This window comes from Bidens hawaiensis, unplaced genomic scaffold (assembly GCF_021521415.1).
Source record: "Bidens hawaiensis isolate Kalapana, Puna unplaced genomic scaffold, B.hawaiensis_p1.1 tig00001511_1, whole genome shotgun sequence".
In the NCBI taxonomy this organism is placed as follows: Eukaryota; Viridiplantae; Streptophyta; class Magnoliopsida; order Asterales; family Asteraceae; genus Bidens; species Bidens hawaiensis.
Window position 1 is genome coordinate 485,603 of NW_027491085.1, and position 26,251 is coordinate 511,853.

General features: G+C 32.9%; 3 protein-coding genes and 1 non-coding gene across 4 annotated transcripts; 1 reads left to right on the plus strand and 3 right to left on the minus strand.

The window, feature by feature from the left end:
• Positions 1 to 389: 389 nt before the first annotated feature.
• TRNAK-CUU (transfer RNA lysine (anticodon CUU)) lies at positions 390 to 462 on the minus strand. Its single transcript has one exon. It is a non-coding gene; the product is annotated as a tRNA-Lys (tRNA).
• Positions 463 to 1,567: 1,105 nt separating this feature from the next.
• Positions 1,568 to 4,007, minus strand: LOC143582363 (actin-7-like). The gene is made up of 5 exons (XM_077064950.1): positions 3,935 to 4,007; positions 3,100 to 3,172; positions 2,616 to 3,009; positions 1,905 to 2,518; positions 1,568 to 1,815 (listed from the first exon to the last, which is right to left on the minus strand). Exons 2-5 carry the CDS (start codon positions 3,157 to 3,159, stop codon positions 1,750 to 1,752), a joined length of 1,134 nt encoding a protein of 377 aa, XP_076921065.1. The 5' UTR covers positions 3,160 to 3,172; positions 3,935 to 4,007; the 3' UTR covers positions 1,568 to 1,749.
• A 7,012-nt stretch (positions 4,008 to 11,019) lies between these two features.
• On the minus strand, positions 11,020 to 17,539 carry LOC143581462 (F-box/FBD/LRR-repeat protein At1g13570-like). The gene is made up of 4 exons (XM_077064241.1): positions 16,684 to 17,539; positions 15,701 to 15,789; positions 15,463 to 15,627; positions 11,020 to 11,328 (listed from the first exon to the last, which is right to left on the minus strand). Exons 1-4 carry the CDS (start codon positions 17,312 to 17,314, stop codon positions 11,020 to 11,022), a joined length of 1,194 nt encoding a protein of 397 aa, XP_076920356.1. The 5' UTR covers positions 17,315 to 17,539.
• A 4,239-nt stretch (positions 17,540 to 21,778) lies between these two features.
• LOC143580502 (ubiquitin-conjugating enzyme E2 7-like) lies at positions 21,779 to 24,603 on the plus strand. Its single transcript, XM_077063506.1, has 6 exons — positions 21,779 to 21,994; positions 22,085 to 22,187; positions 23,599 to 23,696; positions 23,820 to 23,920; positions 24,212 to 24,288; positions 24,374 to 24,603. The coding sequence occupies exons 1-6, from the start codon at positions 21,946 to 21,948 to the stop codon at positions 24,450 to 24,452; spliced, it is 507 nt and encodes a 168-aa protein (XP_076919621.1). The 5' UTR covers positions 21,779 to 21,945; the 3' UTR covers positions 24,453 to 24,603.
• Positions 24,604 to 26,251: the final 1,648 nt, after the last annotated feature.

Consider the following 26,251-nt stretch of genomic DNA (forward strand, 5'->3'; position numbering starts at 1 on the left):
GACTATAAACAAATACATCAATCTGAATGGGTAACATACAACCGAAAATTGAATGGAAATCAAACATAAATCAGTTATATATTTATGATTATTATGCTATTAGGATTAATTAAGGAAAATGAATGTTTGGACAATTATCGACCAACTTGTCAGCATGAATTATTTTCGGCCAATTCGTCTTATTTTGGGTTACTAAAAATCCAGTTTTCCAATATTATAACAATCACTCTCTTAACTCATTCCATATAAAAAAGATCATTTGATTCTTAGTGAATCAATTTGATGATGAAAAGGTTATTGAAAGATGTATTTATCAAAAAACACATAAGTGGTTAGAATTCAATAATCAAATACAAAAGAGAACAAAAACTTTTTAGCCAGAATTAAAACGCCCACCGTTGGGCTCGAACCCACGACCACAAGGTTAAGAGCCTTGCGCTCTACCAACTGAGCTAGACGGGCAGATGTTGAGAAAGATATGTATCATTATAATGTTTTAAAAGTCCTACGAATTCGCTTAAACAAGTGCCTTTCATTGTTCAGCTCTTGATCAAACTAATAAGTTAGTAATACGGTTTGGATTACAATATTAACCATTAGAGGTAAGTTCCTCACGAACTGGTTGACTGGTTGCACATTGTAGTAGTGGCAATTTCAACCTGCTTATGGGTAAACTGGTCGCTTGAGGTTATGCACTTGTTCTCTACATGTGGACGATTAATAGATTAACAAGTTGAAAGTTACCGAGAGTGTATAAAAACGCACAAAGCCTCCTAAATAGGTGTATCTAAATCTTATTTAACATAATTATCCGTAAAACTCAACAAGGGACAAGGTCAAGTTCACCTCATAACCCATTTTGACCCGCACTTTGCCACCTCTAGTGCATTTTATATTCACTTTTAATGGAAAATGGAATCACTTTGAAGTCGAGTGTTTCTTGGAATTGTCCTTAAATAGGTCTTATACTTCGAAAAGGTTGTATTGCCATATGTGTCTAATATGCAAAGAAAACGAGGGATGCATCCGTACGACTTGGATTTGTGTAATGAAAACGTTTGAAGATGATACACAAGTGTAACCCGATACATCAAGTAAGCTTGTAGATCATATGGCTTTAAGTATTAATAAAGGGTTGTGCTAAACATGTTTCCCTAATATTTTTACTAAAGGTAACCTCTAGTAAATTAGTTAGATCGTCTTCTACTATACTTTCTAGGGGTTATGTTTAACATGCATGTAGTATGTTTAGCCAATCTCTTTATAAAAGTTAGGCGAGTACGAGATACAAAATAAAGTAGATATAGAGTGGATCCGGATATCTGATCATTAACAGTTGTAAAGAGCAAAAGTAAACTGTAAGTTGTCATACCTTTTATTCAAATTAATTTGTAACACCTGACAACTACACAACATATGCCATCATTTCCTTTAACCTTAAAGCAAAATACACCATCTCATCAACAAAAGTTGTAGTTCAGTTTTTCATCATGTGTCTTAAAGCAATACCACAATCATATGTTCAACCTCATTTCAAATGTATGTAGGCAAACAAGTTCATATAGTTTTTAAAATGCGCGATTAAAATAAAAGAATTGTGAAACATACAATAATCGTCTTCGTGACTTTCTCAATGTCATTACCAAACTCTTAAAAAATAGCATAATATATAAAAAAGAAACACGAAAAACAGAAGTTAAACGTAAACATTGCAAATCGATCGTCTTCAAACCATCCGAAACGCACAGATCAGAAACACTTTCTGTGGACGATTGACGGGCCCGACTCGTCATACTCAGCCTTTGCGATCCACATCTACATTCACAACAAATTTCAACAGTTAATATTTTCTTTATTAATATAATAATGTTTAAAGTTTTAAACGTTAGAAAACCGAACCGAACCTGTTGGAAGGTACTAAGAGAAGCCAAAATAGACCCTCCAATCCAAACACTGTACTTCCTCTCAGGTGGAGCAACAACCTTAATCTTCATACTGCTCGGGGCTAAAGCGGTAATTTCCTTACTCATCCGGTCAGCAATACCGGGAAACATGGTGGACCCACCACTGAGCACAATATTACCATACAAGTCCTTCCTAATATCCACGTCACACTTCATAATCGAGTTATAAGTAGTCTCGTGAATACCCGCAGCTTCCATTCCAATCATAGACGGCTGGAACAAAACCTCCGGGCACCTGAACCGTTCAGCACCAATAGTAATAACCTGACCGTCGGGCAGCTCATAGTTCTTCTCGATGGTGGACCCCGAGTTTGCGATTTCGAGCTCTTGTTCGTAATCGAGGGCTATGTACGCTAGTTTTTCCTTCATGTCTCTGACAATTTCCCGTTCGGCTGTTGTGGTGAACATGTAACCACGTTCGGTAAGGATTTTCATTAGCGAGTCGGTTAGATCGCGTCCCGCGAGGTCCAATCGAAGGATGGCATGTGGTAGTGCATACCCTTCGTAAATCGGAACGGTGTGACTCACACCATCACCTGAATCAAGAACAATACCTGCACCAAGAATATAAAAAAAATATTAAAAACAGTTTTCGGTTGAATCATAAAAATGGTAATTAATTATAATTAACAGTCCGAAAGGAAATATTACCGGTTGTACGACCACTGGCGTATAGAGAAAGAACGGCTTGAATAGCAACATACATAGCAGGGGTGTTGAATGTCTCAAACATGATTTGAGTCATCTTTTCACGATTGGCTTTAGGGTTCAACGGTGCTTCGGTAAGAAGAACCGGGTGCTCTTCTGGAGCAACACGAAGCTCGTTGTAGAAGGTGTGATGCCAGATCTTCTCCATGTCATCCCAGTTGCTCACGATACCGTGTTCAATCGGGTACTTTAAGGTCAAAATACCTCTCTTTGATTGAGCTTCGTCACCAACATACGCATCCTTTTGGCCCATTCCAACCATCACACCAGTGTGACGTGGACGACCTACGATACTGGGAAACACAGCCCTTGGTGCATCGTCTCCTGCAAATCCAGCCTGTAATAACAGATTCAGTTATTCAGTTGTTCTAATAACAAATTCAGTTCAACTAAACCATAGTTGCAGATACTTAAAGTTGACGTATACCTTGACCATTCCAGTTCCATTGTCGCAGACGAGTGGCTGAATATCGTCACTTTCGGCCATTTTTGATTAAAAACTGTAATGAGATTCACAAATTAGAACAGCCAAATCAGAAACATTTATCAAATGTGATATGAATCAAAGTACAAACAATCAACAGATCTACTTAATTTTGAATCGGTTTAATATAAATGCAAGAATAAATATATTTAGATTTTGAAAACAATTAATCCAATAGCTAACACTTCAACTCTATACAAACAGCCGAATCAGAAACATATATCTTATTCAACTATAAACAAAAAACATTAAGCAGAAACATAAATCAAATTCGATATGAACCGTACCATAAACAATAAACAAATCTGCTCAATTTTGAAACTACTCTTATCTGTTCTTTCGGAGATACAATAAACACTTCAACCAAACATCCAAATAAGAAACATAAATCAAATTCGATACGAATCGAACCATAAACAATAAACAGATCTGCTCAAATTTGAATCTACCGTGTCTGTTGTTTAGAACACTTCAAATCTAGACAATTTTCAGTTCCAAATTATCATCAGTGAACTCTACTACCTAACCAGTTGTAAAAACATACTCTAAACTTAATTAACTTCAAATCAGTTGACAATACTTCAAACCCATTAAAACCCAACTCGAATTCATTACAATAATCACAAAATTGAAGTCAATTTCATCGATTAACCCAAAACCCACAAACCCCCAATAAAAAAACTAACCCAAAATCGAGTAAAAACTATACAATAGAATGCAGCTACAATAATAATATCAAAAGCATGAGTTATAACAATAATAATATTAATAATGATACCTGATGAAATGAAATGCTTGAAAAATGGCGAGAGATGAGGGAGTGAGAGAGAAATGAGAAATGAAGTGAGACGATTTATATCAAGAGAGAGGTTTGATCTGGACCGTTGATTGGTTTTGATCTGTTGATGTACGAGGTGGATCACACGTCTTGGTTGTCATGATGGGCCCCACACTCTCCACTCCTTTCATTATTTTATTTTGTTTTTCTGTATTTTCATTAATGTTATTTGTTTATTTCTGTATTTATTTATTTTTTTGTTTATTGAAAAGTGTGTTTTTTTTTCTTGGCCATCTGTTTTTTTTTTCGGACGAATTTTTTCGCACAAGAAATTAAATACATTTTGGATTATAATAATTTATGGTCTTGGCATTGGAATTGGAAGATAACTTTTTAATTTTAAAAAATGTATGAAAATGTTATAGGTGTTGAAGAATGTGTGATGCAGGGAAAATGTGGATAGGATAAATCTTTGAAAGCTTTCATATAGATGTTCACAATTTACCATAAAAATCATAACAGTCACATGGATAGTTATTCTTGAGTTATTCAAAAAAATAAAATAAAAAATTGGGTTGGGTTTAAGTGGAAATATTGCTTTTGTTCGGGTTTAAACTAGGAGTAGCAATCTTGACTCAAATCCTTTCAAACGAGTCAATTTGAGTTGTTTTAAAAGTTAAATGAGTTGGTTTTGGTAAAAAGTTTTAACTAAATGGGTCAAAATGAGTCATTTGAAATTCCATTCTTTTATTTTCGGGTCAAAATGGGTCGGTAAGTTCAAAGAAATGGGTCGATGTGAGTTAGTGTCCTAAGCAAATGTGACAGGTTTCGGATCGGAATGTGTTTTCGTACAAGACAGGTTTCGGCACGAAACGGGTTTCAGATTGGAACAGGTTCGGTTCAAGTTTCAAGCCAACACGAGTTTTCACCCGTGACGTGTTGGGTTTTGGTTTCTTTTATTTCTTTCTGGTTGATTCCGGACCCGTTTTTGTTCATTTTTTCAGTTTTGTTTTTGTTCAGTTTGAATTTTTTTAGTTTCGTTTTGATTGATTTTTTCGATTTCGATTGATGTGGTCCGATTTTGGCTTTTTGTTTCTTTGTTTCATTTTCGTCGATTCTTTCGGTTACGGTTCGATTCTAGGTGGTTTTTTTTTATGGAACGAGGACAACGTAGGAAACATTTTAGTGTTTTTACTTTTTTTTGTTTATGATTTATATTTTGAGTTATAATTTTTTTATTATTATTTTTGAATATTTTTTTGAGGGTTTTTGATCTTAATATAAAACCCCTCAAAAAAAATTCAAAAAAATAATTATAAAAATCATAACTTAAAATATAAATAAAAAACAAAAAATCTAAAATGTTTCCGCCATTATTCTCGTTCACTAAAAAAAAAACTCAAAACCCGGTTCGACCCTAACCTATTTCGACCCAAACCAAAATAACCCTTTTTAGTATTGGCTCGTTTTGACCCAAACTCACTCTGACTCATACTTGTTTTGACCCATGACTCATTTCAACCCATGACTCGTTCGACCCAACCCAACCCATTTGCCACCTCTAGTTTAAACTAAGATCGCCTCTTTAGAAGGTATGTGTCTATGTTAATTGTGTTAGTCATACCACTAAACAAATTGTTTCATTAAAAGCTTTATTTAAATCAAGCTTAAATTTTATATGGTTTGATAAACGAGCTTAATGATGCTAAATTCTAACAAATTTAATAAACTAACTCAAGCCAGATGCTGAAACGGTGAAATTGATTAGGCTCACGAACCTAAACAAGACCATCATCCGTATAAATTTAATCATTTTTCTAATATCTAACTATTTATATAACTGTCTACCATGAAATCCTACGTGTCACTCTCAGGTTGCTCCCCCCATTTTCTAGAGCCACCGGATTGCATGATTTTTATATGGAGGCTTCTCATGCATTTGACCCAAATTAGCGGGTATGGGTCTTACCAAACCCAAATAGTCTTTAAATGGGTTATAACATCTCATTTATTTGTGAAATTCTTTCATAATCAAATAATAATTTTTGCGGGTCATGGGTCTCACCAAACCCGGATAACCCTTAAACGGGTTATAACATCTCATTTATTTGTTAAATAACCCCTTAATTATCAAAGAATAATTTTCACGAGTTATATGTCTTACCAAACCCTAATAGCCCTTAAATGGGTTATAAGATCTCATTTATTGTTAAACACTTTCATCGTTAAACCCTAATTTAATTTATCTCTTTTACATGTTCTCTGTTGCTGGTCTATCATCTCCTTCGCCGATTATCTTTCCATACTACCCAGCATCATCAACTACATCAATGTCCCCCTTTTCATTAAACAAATATTTGTGCTCATGTTTGTTCATTTAAAAAAATCAACATGCCCGTATTCATTTATATTTGTTCGTTAAAAAACTAAAAAACATACACATCTCAATGGAAAAAACCAAACGCTAAAAAATATAATATCAAACTAATATATATGTATTAATTAAAAAAACTACGTTAAAAAATAAAATAAATAATCATAAAATAGCAAAACGATTAAAAATAAAAACCTGAAAAAACTCCCGTAACACGGGAGGATCAAACTAGTAAATTAATATATACTTACATAATAAATATGTATAGAATAATTATGCATGTGTATAAATAAAATAGTTTAATGATAATGAACGAGTAGTTAACTGATAATAAATGAGTCAATAGCTTGATTACACTCTAAATTATAACTTTTTTCATAAATAGGATACCACTTATATAAGGAGGGATTATGTTCGAGCACCATACCTAATATGTGAGCCTTATGTGTAGCCCAAGGCTAATGACTTATTTGGTTCACGTGAGTTGATAAGTTGGCATTAGTTTCGTCTAAAAACATGTATAAATGATCATGGAATATGGGTGAGTGAACTCACCCTTAAAAGAAAATCGCCCAACATCCATGACAAAACAGTCACATACGATATATAGAACCGAATCCTATTGAAACTTAACTTTTTTCTTTTAAAGCAACGCCTATAAAAACGAATTAGCAAGAAATAAAAACTAAAGTGATACTTATTCCCGTGTTTATTATTTTTTTTAATAGACAAACACACATCTCTTTAATCTAAATCCTAAATTTTGAACTTGTTCATTATTTGTTACGCATGTTCCATCCTATTTACCTTTTCTATTTTCTAAATATTTCATTAATAAAATCATTGTATTTTATTTTTTTAATAACAAAAGCATGAAAGTTCAACAAAATCATAAATTGAACAGCTTTGAACAGCTTTCATCAATATTAAATAGGGTGGTCACAAAGATTTTACATTTGTGTAATCATGAACAATTCAACTCTCATGTGTTGAATGATTTAATTAAACAACTTTATGTAACTGTCACTAATAATTGCTTTTGAATTATGATATTAAATTTTTCATTATATTTGTATTATTAGTCTAAACTAGGGAAAATAATTTAAAAATATGTATAAAAATTTAAATAGCTTTTTGCATAATATACTTAATTTTTCGACAATAAGGCTCAAATATTAAAAATGCAAATGGTTATAAAAAATTATTCTAGTTGTAGGCCATGCTTAATACTTGCTTTTCTTAATTTTTAAATTTAACATAATTATACCCAATAAGTTTAACTTATAAATAAAAACCCATACCTGAGCCATCAAGCTACGTGTGGTGAAGGGTTAGACCCGCAAAGACTAAGCTCAAATACCGAATTGTCAAATTGTGTTTGTGTCGTGTATTTTAGTGTATTATAAAATTATATGTATTATACAAACCACAAAATCCCTTTTCAATACATTCTTTGACACACCAAACACACACCCTTGTATCCTTTAACGCATCTATGTGCGAATCTAAAATTATACATACTAAAAAGTAAAAACAGATAAATAAATATACAAGTAGATAATAATATTTCAGTTTATAAATATAAAAAGATGCTTACAGGCTACAGCCCATCGTTGGCAATCTTGCCTTTATGTTTAAGGAGGTATGCCGGTCATCATATCTCCCACCTTCATCCCACTACACCTACCCATTTTAGATCGTTTAATTATTTATTTCATTAATAATTAGATCAAGTTTTTCTAAAATAAAAAATATATTTTTGAAGATGATTTGTTAGGTTAATTATCCTCTTTATTACGGGTGACAAAAATGAATAATTTTGAAGTAGAAAAAAGTTATATATATGCCCCTTTTAATATGGTATAGTGGTAGAAACATTAGTTTTTCAATGGAGGCCCATGTTCGATCGTTATAGACAACACTTTAGGGATGACATTGGTGACTCAATGTAGAAGAATAGATCTTGGTGAACTCTGGTTCAAAATCCTGAAGGCGTCCGGGTTTTATCACATGTGAGCCTTCAGACGGTTGGATTTTTCCAGAACTAGAGATAACTTTTGCTAAGCTGGAAGTGACCTTTTGTCATTGAGTCACCCCGTACGGAGTACCTTTTTTTTTGAAAGGTGAATTTCTTAATCCCTTGTTGGAAGTGGGTTTTGAACCCACAACCTCCCCAAATCTTAGTGTATTAGAAGTTTTGCCTCAAACATTGGACCACAACCTCAATGGCAAAAAGAATATATACACACACACACACACACACACACACACACACACACACACACACACCCCTAGTCAATTATCCGTTTGTTAGCTGTTAAAAATAAAAGGAATATATATATATATATACATATAATATAGGAGTTATGGACCTCTTAAATTTTAAGAGGTACCACTCTTATTACATGTTATACAAGTAATGATGCATAAAATTTTAAAAATGTAGGGGTAAATTAGTCTTTGCTCATTCAAAAATAAGTTACAAGAATGGTCCTTAAACTTCAATCAAGTTTTGTTAATTTATTAAATAGTTACACATTTCCCTCTAATTCTAAACCAACTACCCACACGACTCTTTAACGACCATAACTTTTTAACTCTTTAATATTTTTTCTAAAAAACTACATCATAAAAACGAGCATTTTATTCTCTTTAATTTGAGTATAGTATTGCTATAGTTTATTAATTTTTAAAAAATTAACTTGTTACGCTATTACCATTTATTATCGACAACTGGTCGGACATGTTCAGCTAATGGTGTTGGAACAGGTTAGATTGGAACATGTTAATACAAAAAGGGTTAATTTAGTTCATGTTGGGATGAGTTTAGATCGAAAGGGTTCATGTCAAAACGGAATTCGGGTCGGAACTGGTCCGTCAATACGGATTGGGTTAAAAAATAGTTTATTTGAAATTACTATACATTTCATCTTTGCTTCTTGCTTGTCGCCACCAGTTACGCGCGTTTAAGTATCGGTTATGTGGATAACATACCGAGTTGCTCACGTATAGACGTTATGTGACGCGCTTACTGGTACCAACTACACGTCCGATGCCACGTTAAATGCATACCACCGTCGGGTTACGTACGTACCGTTGCGAGGTTACAAACATACTAACACCAATTACGTTTGCACGTACACTGCTGCATCGCGCGGGCAACTGGCTAGTATATATATATATATGTATGAGTTGTCAATGTAAAATAAATATTTAATAATTTTTTTTATTTTGTTATTTTTTATTTTAAGAGGTAAACTTTGATGACTAAAAATAAAATATACATATTACTTTATACATTTACTTTATCACGTGTGTTAAATAAACAGTTACATGTATATAAACAAAATAAATATAAATAACAGATGATCCGAGCCCAATAAAGCATGAGTTTGAAAGTTTTCTCACAATTGAAAGTCTAGTTATGGATGTAGAGCTCAAAAGTCAAAACTAATCAGGCTTGGACTCAATCCAATATGAGTATCCTTACATCAATAAAAAAGTTCAAATTCCACAGCATGTAAGCCAATATAACTCTGTATTTGGCAGAGTATGCCATCTCAATCTAGCCATCTAGGATGTTTATGGTCATCAATTTACAAGTTTAAAGTTAGAAACACCTCAACTTGAGAGGGATGTCTTTAAAGTTTATGGGTTATTAGCCTATTATATGTCACCTACCCACATGGTGTGTCCAAGACTTTAGAGATGTATTTTCTTGATATTATATCCTTTTAGATGATTAGGACATTACCTAGAAATCATATGGTGTTCTAGATATGTGACCATCAATACAAAATCATCTTCACACCTTTACTCTATATTTTGTACTTGATACTTTGCTCGATGTTTACGTATTCGCTAATCTGCATGACTGGATCGGGCTGTTCTTAATCTGTGATGTGAAATATCTTTATGTCATGTGTATGACACATCATATGTTTGATTGTGAGAGATGGATTTAAAGCACAAAGTTATATAATTGAGTGTACGTGTAACATACTTAGACAATCATTCTAGTTAGACAGGCAAACAGCTTGCTAGGTAGTATGATTTCCTGTAGGGAGATAGCTTTAAATCTTGTGTTGTTTTGAGCCAAAAATATTATTATGTCTTGATATAGCCCGAAACACTTACAGTCCAAATATAAAGAGTGTACAACTTTTTCTTTAACTGAATCCGTTTTAAAATCGGTTTGGATTTCCAAACCTATTTTGAATGCAAAAAAAGCGAAACCAATAAGAACCGGTGTGAATCATATTGGACCTACATTTCTTGCGTCGAGCTATATTTGGATCGCTCAAGATTTCACACAAACCACCATGTTGCCAAATTGTCAAGTTTCGTTTTCAGGTTTAACTACAACAACCGTTAAGTTAGTTGATGAAGACTGAACATCAACGGAAGACCGTGATTGACCACATTCGGATGCCATTACCAAAATGGGCTTTTGAGTTTTGCGAAATGCATTTTTGAATTGTGTGATTAAATAACATATCCGATACATGTGCATAACGAGAGGCAAAAGGGTCGTTTAGGCAAAAAAAAACAAAAACTAAATTCTTGTTTAAAAAAAAATAAAAAAATAAACCCATACCGCTTTATGCCAAACTTGTTTTAATGGATCCAAATCCGGTATGAACAAGCGGATCAAATTCCAATCCGATTAGATCACCGGATTCACCGAATCCAGTTTTAAAACAGGATCAAATCACCTTCGGCGGGCAACGATTAACTTTGCGGAAGGGGATGCCCGCGGAAATGGGAGTAGTACCAAATCTCTAAGCATCTTCACTTCTTCGTCAACAGAAATAGCGCCATAAAGTACAATTAGCACTATCTTTAGCACAGGTGAGTTGGCCATGATGAGTTTCACGAAATCCATGGTCACAACATGTAAGCTATTAATCATTTGGATCTCCAATTTCTCAAGACGGTCCAGTTTCAAATCTCGGTAGTATTCTGGATCAAGAACGTCGGTGAGAGTTTGTCGAACATGCAAATTCTCATCATCAAACGCCTGATTAGAAAACATGTTAAGATGTCAACAACACTGTAAAAGAACCGGCTACCATAAATTATAGGAAAGTTGGTTTTAAATAATCCTAACTATGCACTACTGGGGCAAATAACAGTCTCAACTTCACATTTGGCAGGTGGCGGTCCCAAATAAAGGTGTATTTGTTTTCCAACGGTCCTCGACTAACGGATTAACTCCGTTAATTTGTTGCTTACGTGGCACCTGTCACACCCCAAAAATCTTAATTAAGACAGCGGAAGGCTTTGACCAAGTCATTCGGGTGGTGACAGACGCCGTTTCAGCCAATCATAACTAAGTACACATTTATAATGAAAGTTGAACTTTATTTGACCATCAATATTACACGATTATTATTCAAACTACAAGTTCAACATAAAGTCAATATTTTCCATTCAAACACACTTCACCATTTTCTCGCGCTCTTCGCGAAGCTTTCATACTTTATTTAATTACCTGAAAAGCATATTAAAATATCGATCAACACAATGTGTTGGTGAGTTTCCCTTTATATTAAAAAATAGTCCATATATATATATATATATATATATATATATATATATATATATATATACGATTCGAAAACACAAAATCCGATATCAATTCGTGTGTAATCGTCACTACACCCCGAATTATATCAAAATATTCCGTGTATAATGGTCTGCCGCCATTATATCACAAATCTGTGTGTAATGATCCACCGCCATTACATCACAAACAATAGGCATTTCATTTCTTAAACAAATTGAGCTGTTGTAGACGAGTAAAGAATACAACATTGCGTATGACATCTCAGTTGATAACTCGAAACATACCATACTCAAAATATACCCACTTTTAACCCAACGCGAATGGAAGTGGGGGGCGTCACCCCGATAGATCTATCCATATTTCTGTGCCCTTACTAATTCGGTTAACAGTTATTTAGCCAACTAGACTCATCCCGCATTATACACCAATTTGTAAAATAAAATGCCTTTTAAAGAAAACATCAATGAAAATAATATGAAATGAAGAATATGCTTTTCCCTCAAAACACAATTAAATATCGTTTTAAAAACATTTCCAGTTAAAAATCGAGGAGGGGGGGTTCGATAAAGAAACTCACTGTCTTGTAGCCTTTCCGAAAATCCCGTGTCCTATATTAGAACATGTTTTGTTAATAAAAACTTGATTTTAGTTTTTATACAAAAATCCTTTTAAATTTATTAGTCCTATTCTAATGTACACATAAGCACATAGCACATAAGCGAATACACATAGTTCGGTTTTCCGTTAGCTATTAATTAATTAATAAACAACTAAAATATAGGAACCTAACTTAAGATTCAGTTGCTGGAATTTTTCAAGAAAATATTAATCTTTTATTTTTCACAAAACTTGACGGTTTCGTCGGTTTTGTCGGTTTTATGCTTAAAATGCTTTAATTCGGTTTTTCGTTTAAAATGTAACTTATAAATTATGAAAAATACTTGTTACATAAATATTAGTCAAGTTTTACAAGTTAAATTGTGAAAATATATTATTTTCATTTTTTGTTAATATTTTCTTAAAATAGCAACTTTTTAACGTATTCGTGTCGATTTGCACGACACGAACCGTTTAGGACTAAGTTTTATCATCTTGTCCTTTTCTCATGTATTAAATTATGTTATAAATGGGTATTTTAACACTTTAGGGGCTGTTCTAAAACAGTCCCTAATAGTTGTGTCGGTTTTGCTTAAAAAGCCGATTTTTCGACTGTTTATGTTACCGACGAGTCAAATAAATTACACAAGTCTATACTAATCATCATATGAACTAAAAACACATATAATAACATATAATTTACCATAAATAGCAGTTTTGACTATATATGTTCATAAGATACTTTAATCGAGTTTTTCGGTTCCTAGTTCGTATTTTAGATTACCTTAACAATGTTACTAGTTAAGCTTGTTATTTTTATATGAACAAATATCATATTAATTCCTAAATTTCCAGGTTCAAATCATCATATCATATATGTATAAGTTCAAGTAGTTAATTAATAAATCAAAATATGAATTTTCTAAGTGTTTAACTAACAAAGTTTCTTTTTGTAGTAACTTTTAATTTTTGATAATTCTATCTAATTCAATCTTTACACTTTGATTAATTACAATTCTAAGCTTAATTCATTCAACTTGTTTGATAGGTTTTCATGCATCCTAAGTGTCCTATCCAATTTTGTTCTTTCAATTTATCATTCAACAAAGTTTCTTTATTTAGTAACTTGTTTGCTAATTCAATTATTGTGTTAGCTAATCAATCCTTTAATCATGCATCCTATCTTAGTTTCAAGTTGCCATTAATCACATATTGATCACATTTATCACAAGTATTCACATCAAAATCCAAATTTCAACTTTTCTTAAATTAAAGTTTCCTTATTTAGTAGTTTTAACAATCTTTGTTAATCTTCAAGTTCTAACTATTAATTCTAGCATATAACCTATCTTACTTTCAATTAGGTTATCCAATATCACTTTTGATTCAATAATCCATCCAAAATCTATTCTAATATCAAATCCTAATATCAAGTTTATTCAAGTTTATAACAAACATTCAAGAGATCCAACAATACTTTTAATCAAACTTAGTAATCAATGTATGATCTTTAAGATGAATGTATGCATGTGTAAGTGGGTTTAATCTTTCCACCAACACATACATACATACCTACGGTTCATACATAGTTACATACACACATACCACATCCATAATTTCAAACTTTCAAGCTCAATCTTAACTCAAGAACACCTAGTTTAACATAGTTAACAAAAGAAATCAACTCATAAACAAAACTTACTTGTGTTCTTGAAGATCTAAAGATAAAATTGAGAGTGTAGTGGGTGTGAGAATGGTGTTCTTGTTCCTTAATTTCTTCCTAGTTTTCTTGATCTTATTCTTGATTTTAAACCTCCATGATTTCTTGATTATGATTATGTATGTGTGTGTTTAATATTTGAATTTTGAGTGTTTGTGTGTATGTGTATGTTTGTGCCATGTATATATAGGAAGAAAGAATGAGTGGGTTTGAAAAATGAATAGTGTAGGTGATGACAACACATAAGGGTAATGATTAGGGTAATCATTGGGGTGAAAGGTGTGGATAGGAATGTTACAACACATTGCTTCTAGAAGATGCAATCATTGGATAGGTGTGTTGTCAACAAATAAAGCCTTCCAAGTGTTATGGTAATGATTATGGTAATCATTACAAGTGACATGTGGTGGGTGTTGGTTTTGAGAAAACAATCAGTGGTGGCACATGGTTTTGGGTTAGTAAGTAGGTGTTTAAACAATAATCTTAAGTTTCCGTTTTAACGTCTAACGAATTTTAGCCAATCAAACGAATCCCGTTCCCAATAATTTTTGTCAGACTTTGAACGAAATTGGATTATTGATAATACAAGCCTAAGAAACTAATTTTTGGAAATAGATGACGGTGGGTCCTTATCGGGTCGTTCACCGACACTTGATTACTTATTTTGAAACTTTTGCGATTCGAGCCTTTTAAAATTAAGTTTATATATTGTCTCGACTACTTTAATAAGTATTTTAATTTTTTGAGATTATTTAGCCCTTTTAAAGATTTATTTACTTTTTGACTCGTTACCCGAGGTTATTCCACGCCAGGCTCGTTACGTAGCAATTTTTGCACTTTTTGTTGACTTTGAAATGTCTAGATCACTAATAAAGAATATTTTTCTCATAATGACGAAATTTTATTGCTAATCGAGATTATATTAGTCGCGGTTTAGCCTAATTTTTAGCCGGGTGTCACAGCACCCCTAGCGGACCGTTGGAAAACAAAAGAAAAAAACTTTAGTTGGGATTGTTATGTGCCAACAGGGCATAGTTGGGATTATTTAAAACCAATTTTCTTAAAAAGAAACAGATGATTATTGACAACTAGGCGTGCCACGTAAACATCAGACAAACGAATGGTTAACTCCGATAGTCGTGGACCGTTAGTAAAAATGCACCTTTAGTAGAGACTACCACAGCCAAGAGTGAAGTTGGGATCGTTAGTTGCCAATAGGGCATGGTTGGGATAATTTAAAACCAGTTGTCCTAAATAATATTAATAGAACTATTTACCTGAAACTTAATTCTCTCCAACACAGGGGAGCTCCTGATCATACAAAGGACTGAAGACATCTCGTTTTGTTTCGTCAAGCACACACCCAAATACAAATATTTGAGATGGACTAGTAAAGTTGGAAGCTTATGTGGCATGCCACCTGCAGACATGTACTTTAAACAAATACGAAAGTCAGCACAAAATTCTAAGTTAGATGTAATTCATCTGTAACTAAATGTTAGCTACCGTCACATAACTGTTTGAGACATTCAATGACCGAATCAAAGGCACAAATTGTAAAATATCAACAAATGTCAACTTGTTTCCAATGCTTGCTTGATATCCACCCTGCATTAAAATACCATTATTGATAATAATCTAAGCAATTAATGCAGAAAAATATCGGATATCGGTCAATGACTGATATTTGATATATCGGTTATCGCGGTTAGATATTTGTGGGATATCGGTAATTTTAATATCATGTAAGATTCATATATATATATATAGGGGATGGATCTTGCGAGAAGTGATATTACAACGAGAAGTACGAGAAGTGAATGTATAACTCCATTAATCTCTAATTTCACTCCCTTTCATATGATGTTACATACATATATGTAGGTTGGTTGTATTTATGTCTTAATTACACATTCAAACCAACCTACAAACATATAAATGTACCTAGCCACATTCAAACCTATGTACCTATACACATACAAACATACATACACAAATACAAACATACGTACACATATACAAACATACGTACCTACACACATACATATGCACCTACACAACGCACCTACACATAAGAAAATAAGTGAAATTAGGGATTAATGGAGTTACACCTTCACTTCTCGCACTTCTCGCTGTAAAAAACTTCTGAAATGATCCAAAACCTATATATATATATATATATAGCAATTTAACACTAATAATTCAGTATACTCTCCTACCATTAAAAAATTAACCTTTTGCGACTTGCAAAACACTAACAATCGTAGCAAGTAAGAACTTATTAAGACTTAAAATACCAACATTGAACATTAAAAATTGATATTTAAGACTTAAAACGGGAATATCAGTTATATATCGGTCAAATATCGGTCCAATATCGCCGATATTATCGTTACCGATATTATGACCAATATTTTACCAAGAGATGGATAATCGATATATGATATTTCAGTGATATCAACCGCATAGGTAATAATGTCATCATTAACTAAAAAAACTTGATAAATGGTTGGTTACCAAAGAGAGATCCACAAGCAGCGGGCACTTGCAGAAGAACAATCGAAGCATTTGAAAAGAAATCTCAACGTTCAGAAAACTCATGCGTGTCAGCCGACTAAATTTGTTAAACGGCAATGGCGGTTCAAAAATACAGTTTTGGAGATGTATACATTCTAGTCCTTGCAATGAGAAGAAAGAAAAGGGAAGCTTGTATAAGCCCGCATTCTTAGCCAAAACGAGTTCTTTCACCATATTCCCCCTTGCAAGATAACTTAATATCTGGGTAATCTCGGATTCCATATGATCAAACGAACAATTAAAGTGTAGTATTTCCGGACCATTGTGTAATAACAAGACATGGAAGATGGCTGTGACAAGCTTAGACTTCAGCTGTGTGCTACCAGCATTTGATGGTAATTTGACCAGGCTGTTTGTAAACGTAAGTTTAGGCATGCTTCGCCAACTATACCGCCATTTCTTTGATAAGATGCTAGTTCTTAGTGCATCTCGGAGTGGCATTAGACTTAGAATGCTTTCGATTATGTTTTGAGGAAGGTTGCTGATCATATCCGAATTCGGGCATTGTGTTTTTTTACCACTTGTTGGGTTATCATACTCCATAATGCTGCAAAACCAAAATCAAATACTATTAATATGGCCCACCCAACCCATTTTAATGTCAAAATTATCAAACAACTAACAGATGGCCAAAGCAATATCTAGCTTAGGTTAACTTAAGCATTGTGTAGCTACCGACATCTAGGCTTGTAAACAAAACAAACGATCATGAACTGTTCAGCTAGAAGTTCTTTTTTTTAATAAACGTACAAACATTAACAATTTTGTTTTCATTTAACTTAACGAACGAACTTGAACATATGTTTTGTTTGTTCATTAATGAACGTTTATTTACGTTTGTTTAAATTTTAATAAATACATAAGTAGTAATATTTATATAAATAAAAACATAAAAGAGGCCGGTTTAAATTACATGCATATGTGTGTGTATACATACATGGTTATGTTCAGTGGCGGCCCAACCTTTTTAGTGGCCTGAAGCGAATTAAAGTATATGAGGCCTTTTTTCCAAAATATATAATTTTTTTGCTTACGATCATAACACGTCGAAACGTGATGAAATTAACTAATAAGACATAAAAAGATAGCCGATTCAAAATCGAAAACTATAAGACATAAAAAGAACTTTAACATAAACCAACTAACAAACTTAGTAGATTTAATGAAGGAGAATAATTATGCCAATAATCAACTAAGCAAAAATCTTGAATTATGAAATGAAACCTTAAATCATGAAAGATTGGTGAAATTAATCAAACTTTAGAAACCTTAACCCATGAAAGTCCTTTGATAGTGAGGGTCAATTATGTATATCATATAATAATAAAATATAACACTCTTAAAATGGAACAATCAAACCAACCAACATGATAAACTATTTCTTTAAATATAATAGCGAACATGTATTCTAATCAAATTTAATATACTTTAATCAAATAGGGAACAAATATTAGAAATATACATTACACATTAAAAAAATTGGTTGCACAAGCAATAAAATGTAAGAAAGAAAGAATGAAGGGAAATGGGGGAGATTCAATCTCATGCCTTCTACGTATTTCTACGTATAAGGAAACAGATGGGTATACCAAGTGCACTGCACATTAATTATTTGTTTTAGTGCAAGTGTATATTAATATCAATGTTAAGGAATAAACTTTTTTCTAAAATGGGCCTCAAAATTTTGGGGGCCTAAAGCTAGAGCTTTAGTTTCATATACTGTTGGGCCGGCCCTGGTTATGTTTGTTCAATTATGGGCGTATACTAGAATTTTCGCTAGGGGTGACACAAAATGGATCAGGTTAAAAAAAGGACCGGGTCCAACCACTCTGGAGGCCGAAAGCAAAATGAACTTTCGGGCCCTTTTCCGAATTTCATTGTTGTTAACAATTAACATACATAAACAAATATAAAAATAAGTAACGTAAACTAAGATTTCTATCCATCATACCAGTGATCCATAATACCCAATTAAAAATTCATCTAGACAATTTAGAAAGAAACGATTACACACAATCATGATCATCAAATTAGGTAGGGCAGAAACAATACCATGAACGAATTACGAAAGAAGAAACACCCGCACTCAATTAGCAATTTGGAATAGAATGATTTGGGGACTGGGGTTGGAAACTTGGGCTTGAATTAATATTTTGGGCCATGTACAGCACAAGAAATTTGGGCCGGATGATTGGGCCGTGCCCATCCTACCAAATCCCTGAATCTAGAGGTGTACAAAACTGGTATTTTTTTTCAAAACCAAACCAGTTTGGGTTTTGCATCTTCAAAACCGGTTTGACCCAAATCAGTTCGGTTTAGAAAGCGGTTTAAGCGTAGAACTAGTCAAACTTATCCGAACCGGTTCTGTTCGGTTCAAGAAAAAAAACGGTTTTATTGTGAAATACCAAAACTGCTATACGAACGACCAATTTGGTTCGGTTTGGCAGAAACCCCGGTTTTAGAAACAAATCTTTCTGTTTCGGTTTCCGGTTAACTAGTTCTGAACCGGCTTTTTTACACCTCTACCTCAATCCGCACTGATTATGTTCATTTACGTTCTTTTATCTTTGTTATATAGTGTTCGTGAAGTGTTCGTTAGCTTTTAAGTAAATGATCACGAACAATAACACAAAACTTAGTTCGATTACATGCATGCGTTCATGTCCGTTCGGTCTGTTTACGGGTCTACCAACATCTCTTTTAACTTTTAAAATAGATCGTAAAGTGATATGTGATAGGCGTCTTAGTCTTGGGTTGTAAATGAACTGAACTCTCGGCTCAGTGTATGTGAACTATTTGGAGGGAAGTTCGTTAATGTTTGTTCGTTTAATAGATGAACGAACATGAACGAGGAATTTCGTACAATTAAATAACTGAACGAACAGGAACAGAGGCCTTGTTCATTCAATTGTATCTGTGAACGTTCGATAATGTGTTTGTTTACGCCTGGTATGTTCGTTAATGTTTGTTTGTTTATGTTTGGTCATTAAAGATTCTTAATACTTTTAAATGACTTTTATAATCTTAGATTCTTATCATATAGATTTAAGCAAAGTTGCAAAGTATAAAACAATAATGAATATGAGTATTAAGTGATTAATTTATATGCAAAATTAACATATGAAAAACACATACAAAAACTTAGTAGCCTAACCAAACCGTTGACAATGTCATTATAAGTTAACCGAATGAAATAAAAGCGTTGTTTATGTTCATTTGTATTTATTCGTTTGTGTTCAAGAACCGTTCACCAAGAAGTTCATCCCCTTAATGAACGAACATAAACAAGAACACGGCCTTATTCAGTTCGGTTTCTTTCGTTTACAGCCCAACCTCTTACACCAACTGTCACCAAAATCCACAAACATAGAAGGATCCCAATACAAAGTACTTTGGAATAAAGCTCAACATCAAGTTAGTAATAAGTCTTTTAAAATATAAGGTATTATCGAGCTTATGTAGTAAATTATGTAATTAGTTATTCTAGCAGGTTATTGTCCTTTATTCTTTAAAAAATTTAGTTTCATGGTGGATCCTACGTGTGGGAGAGATATATGGTCCTATTATAACTACCCAACGACACCGACTCCTCATGGTATCGTACACAGGTTGAAAAACTAAAAAGCTAAAGAAAACAAAGACAAAGACTATAAGGAACTTAGTCAACTAGTTATGAAATATAAAAGCTCTTACATATTGGGAGATTTATCATATGTGGTGTTACATGCAACAAGAAGGTCCATAGCCCCCACAACATGCATATATTCAAAGGACAAAGTATGTGAGTCATAAACGGTTTAAGGGTCTTAATTTGAAGATAAAGCAATGTGACTGCAAGTTCGTGGACTTGTCATCATGCTAAATAGGTTCAAAGTTTGATGGCAAAGGTATTAGAGGAGCAACGATATATGAAGTTGACCATCGCATGTAACGATAAAGTAAGAATAAGTATGTGCATCATGTTACCTTCCTGTATGCATTTTAACCAAGATTGTAACATGGAATTGAATACCAAAATTCGGTGTCGATAACACACAAATTTAAGTCTTTGAGCATAACTAAGAATAACCAGGGACAGCTCCACATATTGGTGGATTAATAACAAAAAATCCACATTTTGATCCCTATGTTTAATTGCCGTTTAGAACAAAGTCAGGTCAAATAACCCATGTGGTTTGATTTTAAAAACTTAGCCTTAGTGCACACGAATAAAATCGAACCCATAAAGCTGTAGAGGCCCATCATGTTCGAGTGATTTTTGTGTACACCATACAAGCATGATACCATGTTGGAGATAAAAGAAGAGAACATAAAGTGGCCTACTCAGATTCACAAAAGGGATCAAATAAAGAGAAAAAAAAAAAGATGATAAAGACCAATATGATACTTATTAAATAAACTCAAAATCTAATATATAAGTTAAAGGAATACTGTAATATAATATTTATGAAGATGGTCTTTTTTAATTTAGAGCCAATAATACGTTAAAAAGTGTAAGTACTATAGGTAATGCTTTAAATGTGATTCATAAGACTGTTTTATAAAAGTTACGTATTCTCTCTTGCTGATCATTCTACAATAAATATGCCCATGTGTAATAAATTAGCAGTGCTCATCGTATCAATTTTAGGTTATCCGAATTTGAAAATTTTAAAACCCAGTTCAACTTCGAATAAAATGCATAACACCCTATTAAAATAAACTTTTAAGAATTCGGTCTATTCAAATAAAAATTCAAAAGCACTAAAAAAACACCCATAAGTGATTTTGAGGCCCGTGTTTAAGGCCCAACTCAATTTGTCATAACATTATAAAAAATATAATCTATAATCTCAACTCGGTTTATTCTAATCGGTTCGTGATACCTAAGTACAAATTCAAATTCAAAATTTAATTCAGATAAAACCGATCCAAATTCAGTTCAATTTAAATTTTGAGTTATTCAAATTCGATTCGAATAATTGTCAAACAATAAGAAACATAATTCTCTTGCAACAGTAAAAAAAAAAAATCAAAACCAATTTAGAGTTTGGAATAATCAAACTCCAACACAACTCACTTCATCATCACTTTCCTCTATTATAAGTACCAACCAAACATCTCAACTCAACTCATTCTAAACTAACCAAACTCTGTCGGTTAATCTATCATTCTCTAGAAGCTTCCTTCCTTCAATGGCATCTCCGTCTCAAGCAAGTCTTCTTCTTCAGAAACAGCTCAAAGGTTTCAATCTCCACTTTTAATTCATGGGTTTTGATTTTAATTTAATTTTATTTAGTTTTGTTGGGTCATGATCCGTTGTTGATTTTGCAGATCTCTGTAAGCATCCGGTGGATGGATTCTCAGCTGGTCTTGTAGATGAGAGTAATTTGTTTGAATGGAGCGTTACGATTATTGGACCCCCGGATACGTTATAGTATGGTTATTAACTTATTATTATTATTGTTGTTGTTGTTGGTTATTTGTTGAATTGTGGGATTTGTTTGGTGGTTTAAGTTTAGGAAGTTAGTTATGTGAGATTTAGGATTTTTGGAGGTTAGGGTTTGGTAATTGCTATTGTTTTAGTTTAATTTTATGCTCATAATAGGGTTTATATTGTTGTGCTATGCAGTCGATATATCGGTTATCGGTGCCTTGGTAAGATATTGGTACCGATAATATCGGCGATAGTGACCGATATATCACATATATTCCCGATATCAGTGTTTTAAGTCTTAATTATTAGTTTTTAGTGTTCAATGTTTGTGTTTTAAGTCTTAATCATGCTATGATTGTTAGTGTTTTGCAAGTTGCAAAAGGTTAATTTGTTAATGGTAGGAGAGTATACTGAATTATTAGTGTTAAATTCCCATATATATGAATTTTACATGATGCTAAAATTACCGATATCTCACCGCGATGAATGGTATCTCAGATATTGGTACTTGACCGATATCTGATATTTTTCGGCATTAATTGCTTTGTTTTTGTGTTCAATATTAGTTAGGGGTGTAAATGAGCCGAGAGCTTGGTTTGTTTTGATACACGAGAGGCTTGGGCTCGGGCTCGGCTCATTATCAATTATTAATTAATTTATATGCATTTTTTTAACAAGCCTAAGGTTGCTTAAATGAGCCAAAGCTTGGCTATTAAGTCCAAAAGAGTTAAAACTTAAAAAATACACTAGGCTTGTTCGATCTTTCCATTCAAGGCTCGAGCTTGGTCTTGATAACTTAACGGGTTTTATTTGAGGTTGCTCAGCTTGGGCTCAATAAGGCTTAGCTTGTTTCAAGCTTTTTTTCGATCCGATCTTGAGTGGCTTAGCTCTTTTGCACCCCTAGTATTAGTTTAGGAATTTAATTTTGTGAATTTTGGAATGTTAGGGCTTGTTAATTACTCTTGTTTTTGTTTATTTTGTATTCTCTTGTTAGGATATTGATTTTGTTTGTGATGTTACGGTTTATTTGTTGTGTTCAATATTTGTTTAGAAACTTATTTTGTGAAATTTGGAATATTAGGGTTTGTTAAATGTTATAGTTTTAGTTTTAACTTTATGCTCTTATTATGTTATTGATATCATTTGTGATGGTTAGGACTTGGGTTTATCTTGTTATGCTCAATGTTAGTTTAGAAACTTAGTTGTATTGATTTTAATTTAGTTTATTTTGTATGCCCTTGTTAGTTTATTTTGGTTAACTGTTGAATTTGAGGTTAAATTTTCTATTATCTTACTAAATTGTGTTATAATATAAATTCTATTTGTAGCTCTTGTATGGAGTTGACTGATTACTATTACTAGTTTATAAATGAAAGGTTTCTAACTCATGATTTTGGGTTTATTGTTTCAGTGAGGGTGGATTCTTTAATGCAATAATGACTTTTCCACAAAATTACCCAAATAGTCCTCCAACCGTACGGTTTACATCCGAGGTTTGGCATCCAAACGGTTAGTAGTTTTCATGTGCAAATATTCTCATTTTGAACTTTCATGACTAGACCATGCAAGAAAATAAAAGAAAAACCAACACTTTGGGTTGAAAGATTATATTATATTTTGGTGTTTTGACAGTTTACCCCGATAGTAAGGTTTGCATATCAATTCTTCATCCTCCTGGTGATGTTCCAAATGGTTATGAGCTTGCAAGTGAGCGTTGGACACCTGTTCATACGGTATGCATTGGCTATTTTAATAACATTCATCTTCATGTCTATTGCTTCAACAATTATCTTTGTCATACACTCAAAACTGTTTTCAATATTAAAGTCTTAAAAGTTTACAATGCTAATTTGATTATACTATCACAATATGTTTCACATTAACGTCGTAGATGCTTGACTTTTAGCTAATGATTGAATCGAATCGCTAGTCTAGTTATTACCATATAGATAGTTGTATATTGATTGTAGTGTATATGTAGTCTTCTATTATCTTTTTATTTCATTATATAACATTATGTACAGGTTGAGAGTATAGTGTTGAGCATTATTTCAATGCTTTCAAGCCCGAACGATGAATCACCTGCAAACGTTGAAGCTGCGATAATATACTTATTGATATATTTTGTTGATTGGTATTAATTTATATTAGTTGATTGTTGAAAAAAAATATTTGTGATGTTTGCAGAAAGAATGGAGAGAAAGAAGAGATGAATTCAGGAAGAAAGTGGGGAGGTGTGTGAGGAAATCACAAGAATTCATGTAAAAGTGGTTGTATTGTCTTAATTTTAAACCAACTACTTGTAGAATCAAACATTGACAATGCCATTGTTTGTTTTATGGATTTTTTTTGTTTGTTTGTTTTGTATTGTGTTGTTTTTATGATTCCTTTTGTTTATGGCTCAAATCAGATGAAATGGTTGGTTTACTTGTAGTTTGTTTGAATCAAGGGAAAGAATTTTCGAATGCGAGTTCCATTACCGGTTGCGTTTGTTTACATTGCATTAGGATTTAGGGTGATAAATATATTGGCTTGTTAGAGCATTTTAAGCCTATTCAATATCCATATTCATTAAGTACATTAAAAATCAATACATTTTATTACATTTAAAATTAATAATACTATTTTATATATACATCATTATTTTTCTCTTCTCCACTCACATTTACTTTCGAAAAATATAAAATAATCAGTGTAAATAATCTAAATACAAAATTTAACTTTCTTGCATAACATTTTCTTTGTTCTTTATTTTCTTTGTAAATAATCAATGTAAAACTCACTCACATATTATAAAGAACGAGCTGAGAATAATCGACCTAAGTCGCACGTCTAAGCTAAGCATTACTAAATAAACAAGACTTGGAGCTCGAAAAATTGCACGTGCTTATATATCTTGGTTGAGGTTATCAGCTTATGCCATTTTTTGAAAGTTACTATTAACCCTTTTACTATTTTGCTCTCTTAAAACTTTTAGTATAACCTCTAAACGAGTAAACTTCGGGTTATAAATAATAATAATAATAATAATAATAAGGCAAATTGGAAATAAATAATCTCATTTTTTATGTATTGACCGATAATAATCCCAACTTTAAAAATAACTACTAGTGATCCCAACTTTCAACTGTTTTTATTCAATGGACCTCTGTTAAAAAACACTTAACACAGTTAAGTTTTCTCCCGAGTTTCAAACCGATGTTTTAGGCTTTTGATTGGAAGAACGATACGATCCGACTGATGTAAAACTTACTTCGAAACGGTGATTGTGACAAAAATAGCTAAAAGTTTGGACCGCTGTTAAGATCCATAGCTATGGTAGCAAAACTAGGTAAGTTATCGCGTAGTGTTATAGTTGATGCATTTAGATTAGTTATCGCATAATTTAGTTATGGCTTAATATCATCCATGCGTAGTCTACATTATCGCATCCCTGTATGCAATAACTTGATCAGGCGATAGCTTAGTTAAGATTCACGATAACCTAGTTTCACGATAAATTAGATAAGGTGTTGGCCGAGTTTCGCGAAAACTCATATAAAGCGAGTACTAGGAAGGGCTGATAACTTGGAGCCTTTGATAAAGTTAGGACTTGATAAGTTTAAGTACGTCGTGAACCGTGTACAATTGTTCAAGTGCTCGGTTTAGCTTTATCATGTGGGTCTAGGGTGATCTGCATACTCACAAAATGACCAAATGATTTATAAAAAGAAAACAGTTTTGGCTTCTCGCCTATATTTTAAAGAATCAATGAGTAAGTGTTAATGAATGGTAACGTTTTGTGAAATGTAATAACGATTACGAGATGAGTATGTATGATATATGTGTAAACATAGGGTTTCGATTTTGGTATGAGTATATATAATATACAACATACCTAGGTCAACACACATCAAGGTTTCATCCTGTTTTACTAAAGCTCATTTTGACTCGTTACCCAACCCGCTCCGCCATTCATTTTGCTACGTTTTTAACATATTTTTATTTTGATTATTAATCATGTGACGCACGAAGTGTTCTTATTTTGTCACTTAGACTTTAGACTCGAGTGATGGGCTGAAGAA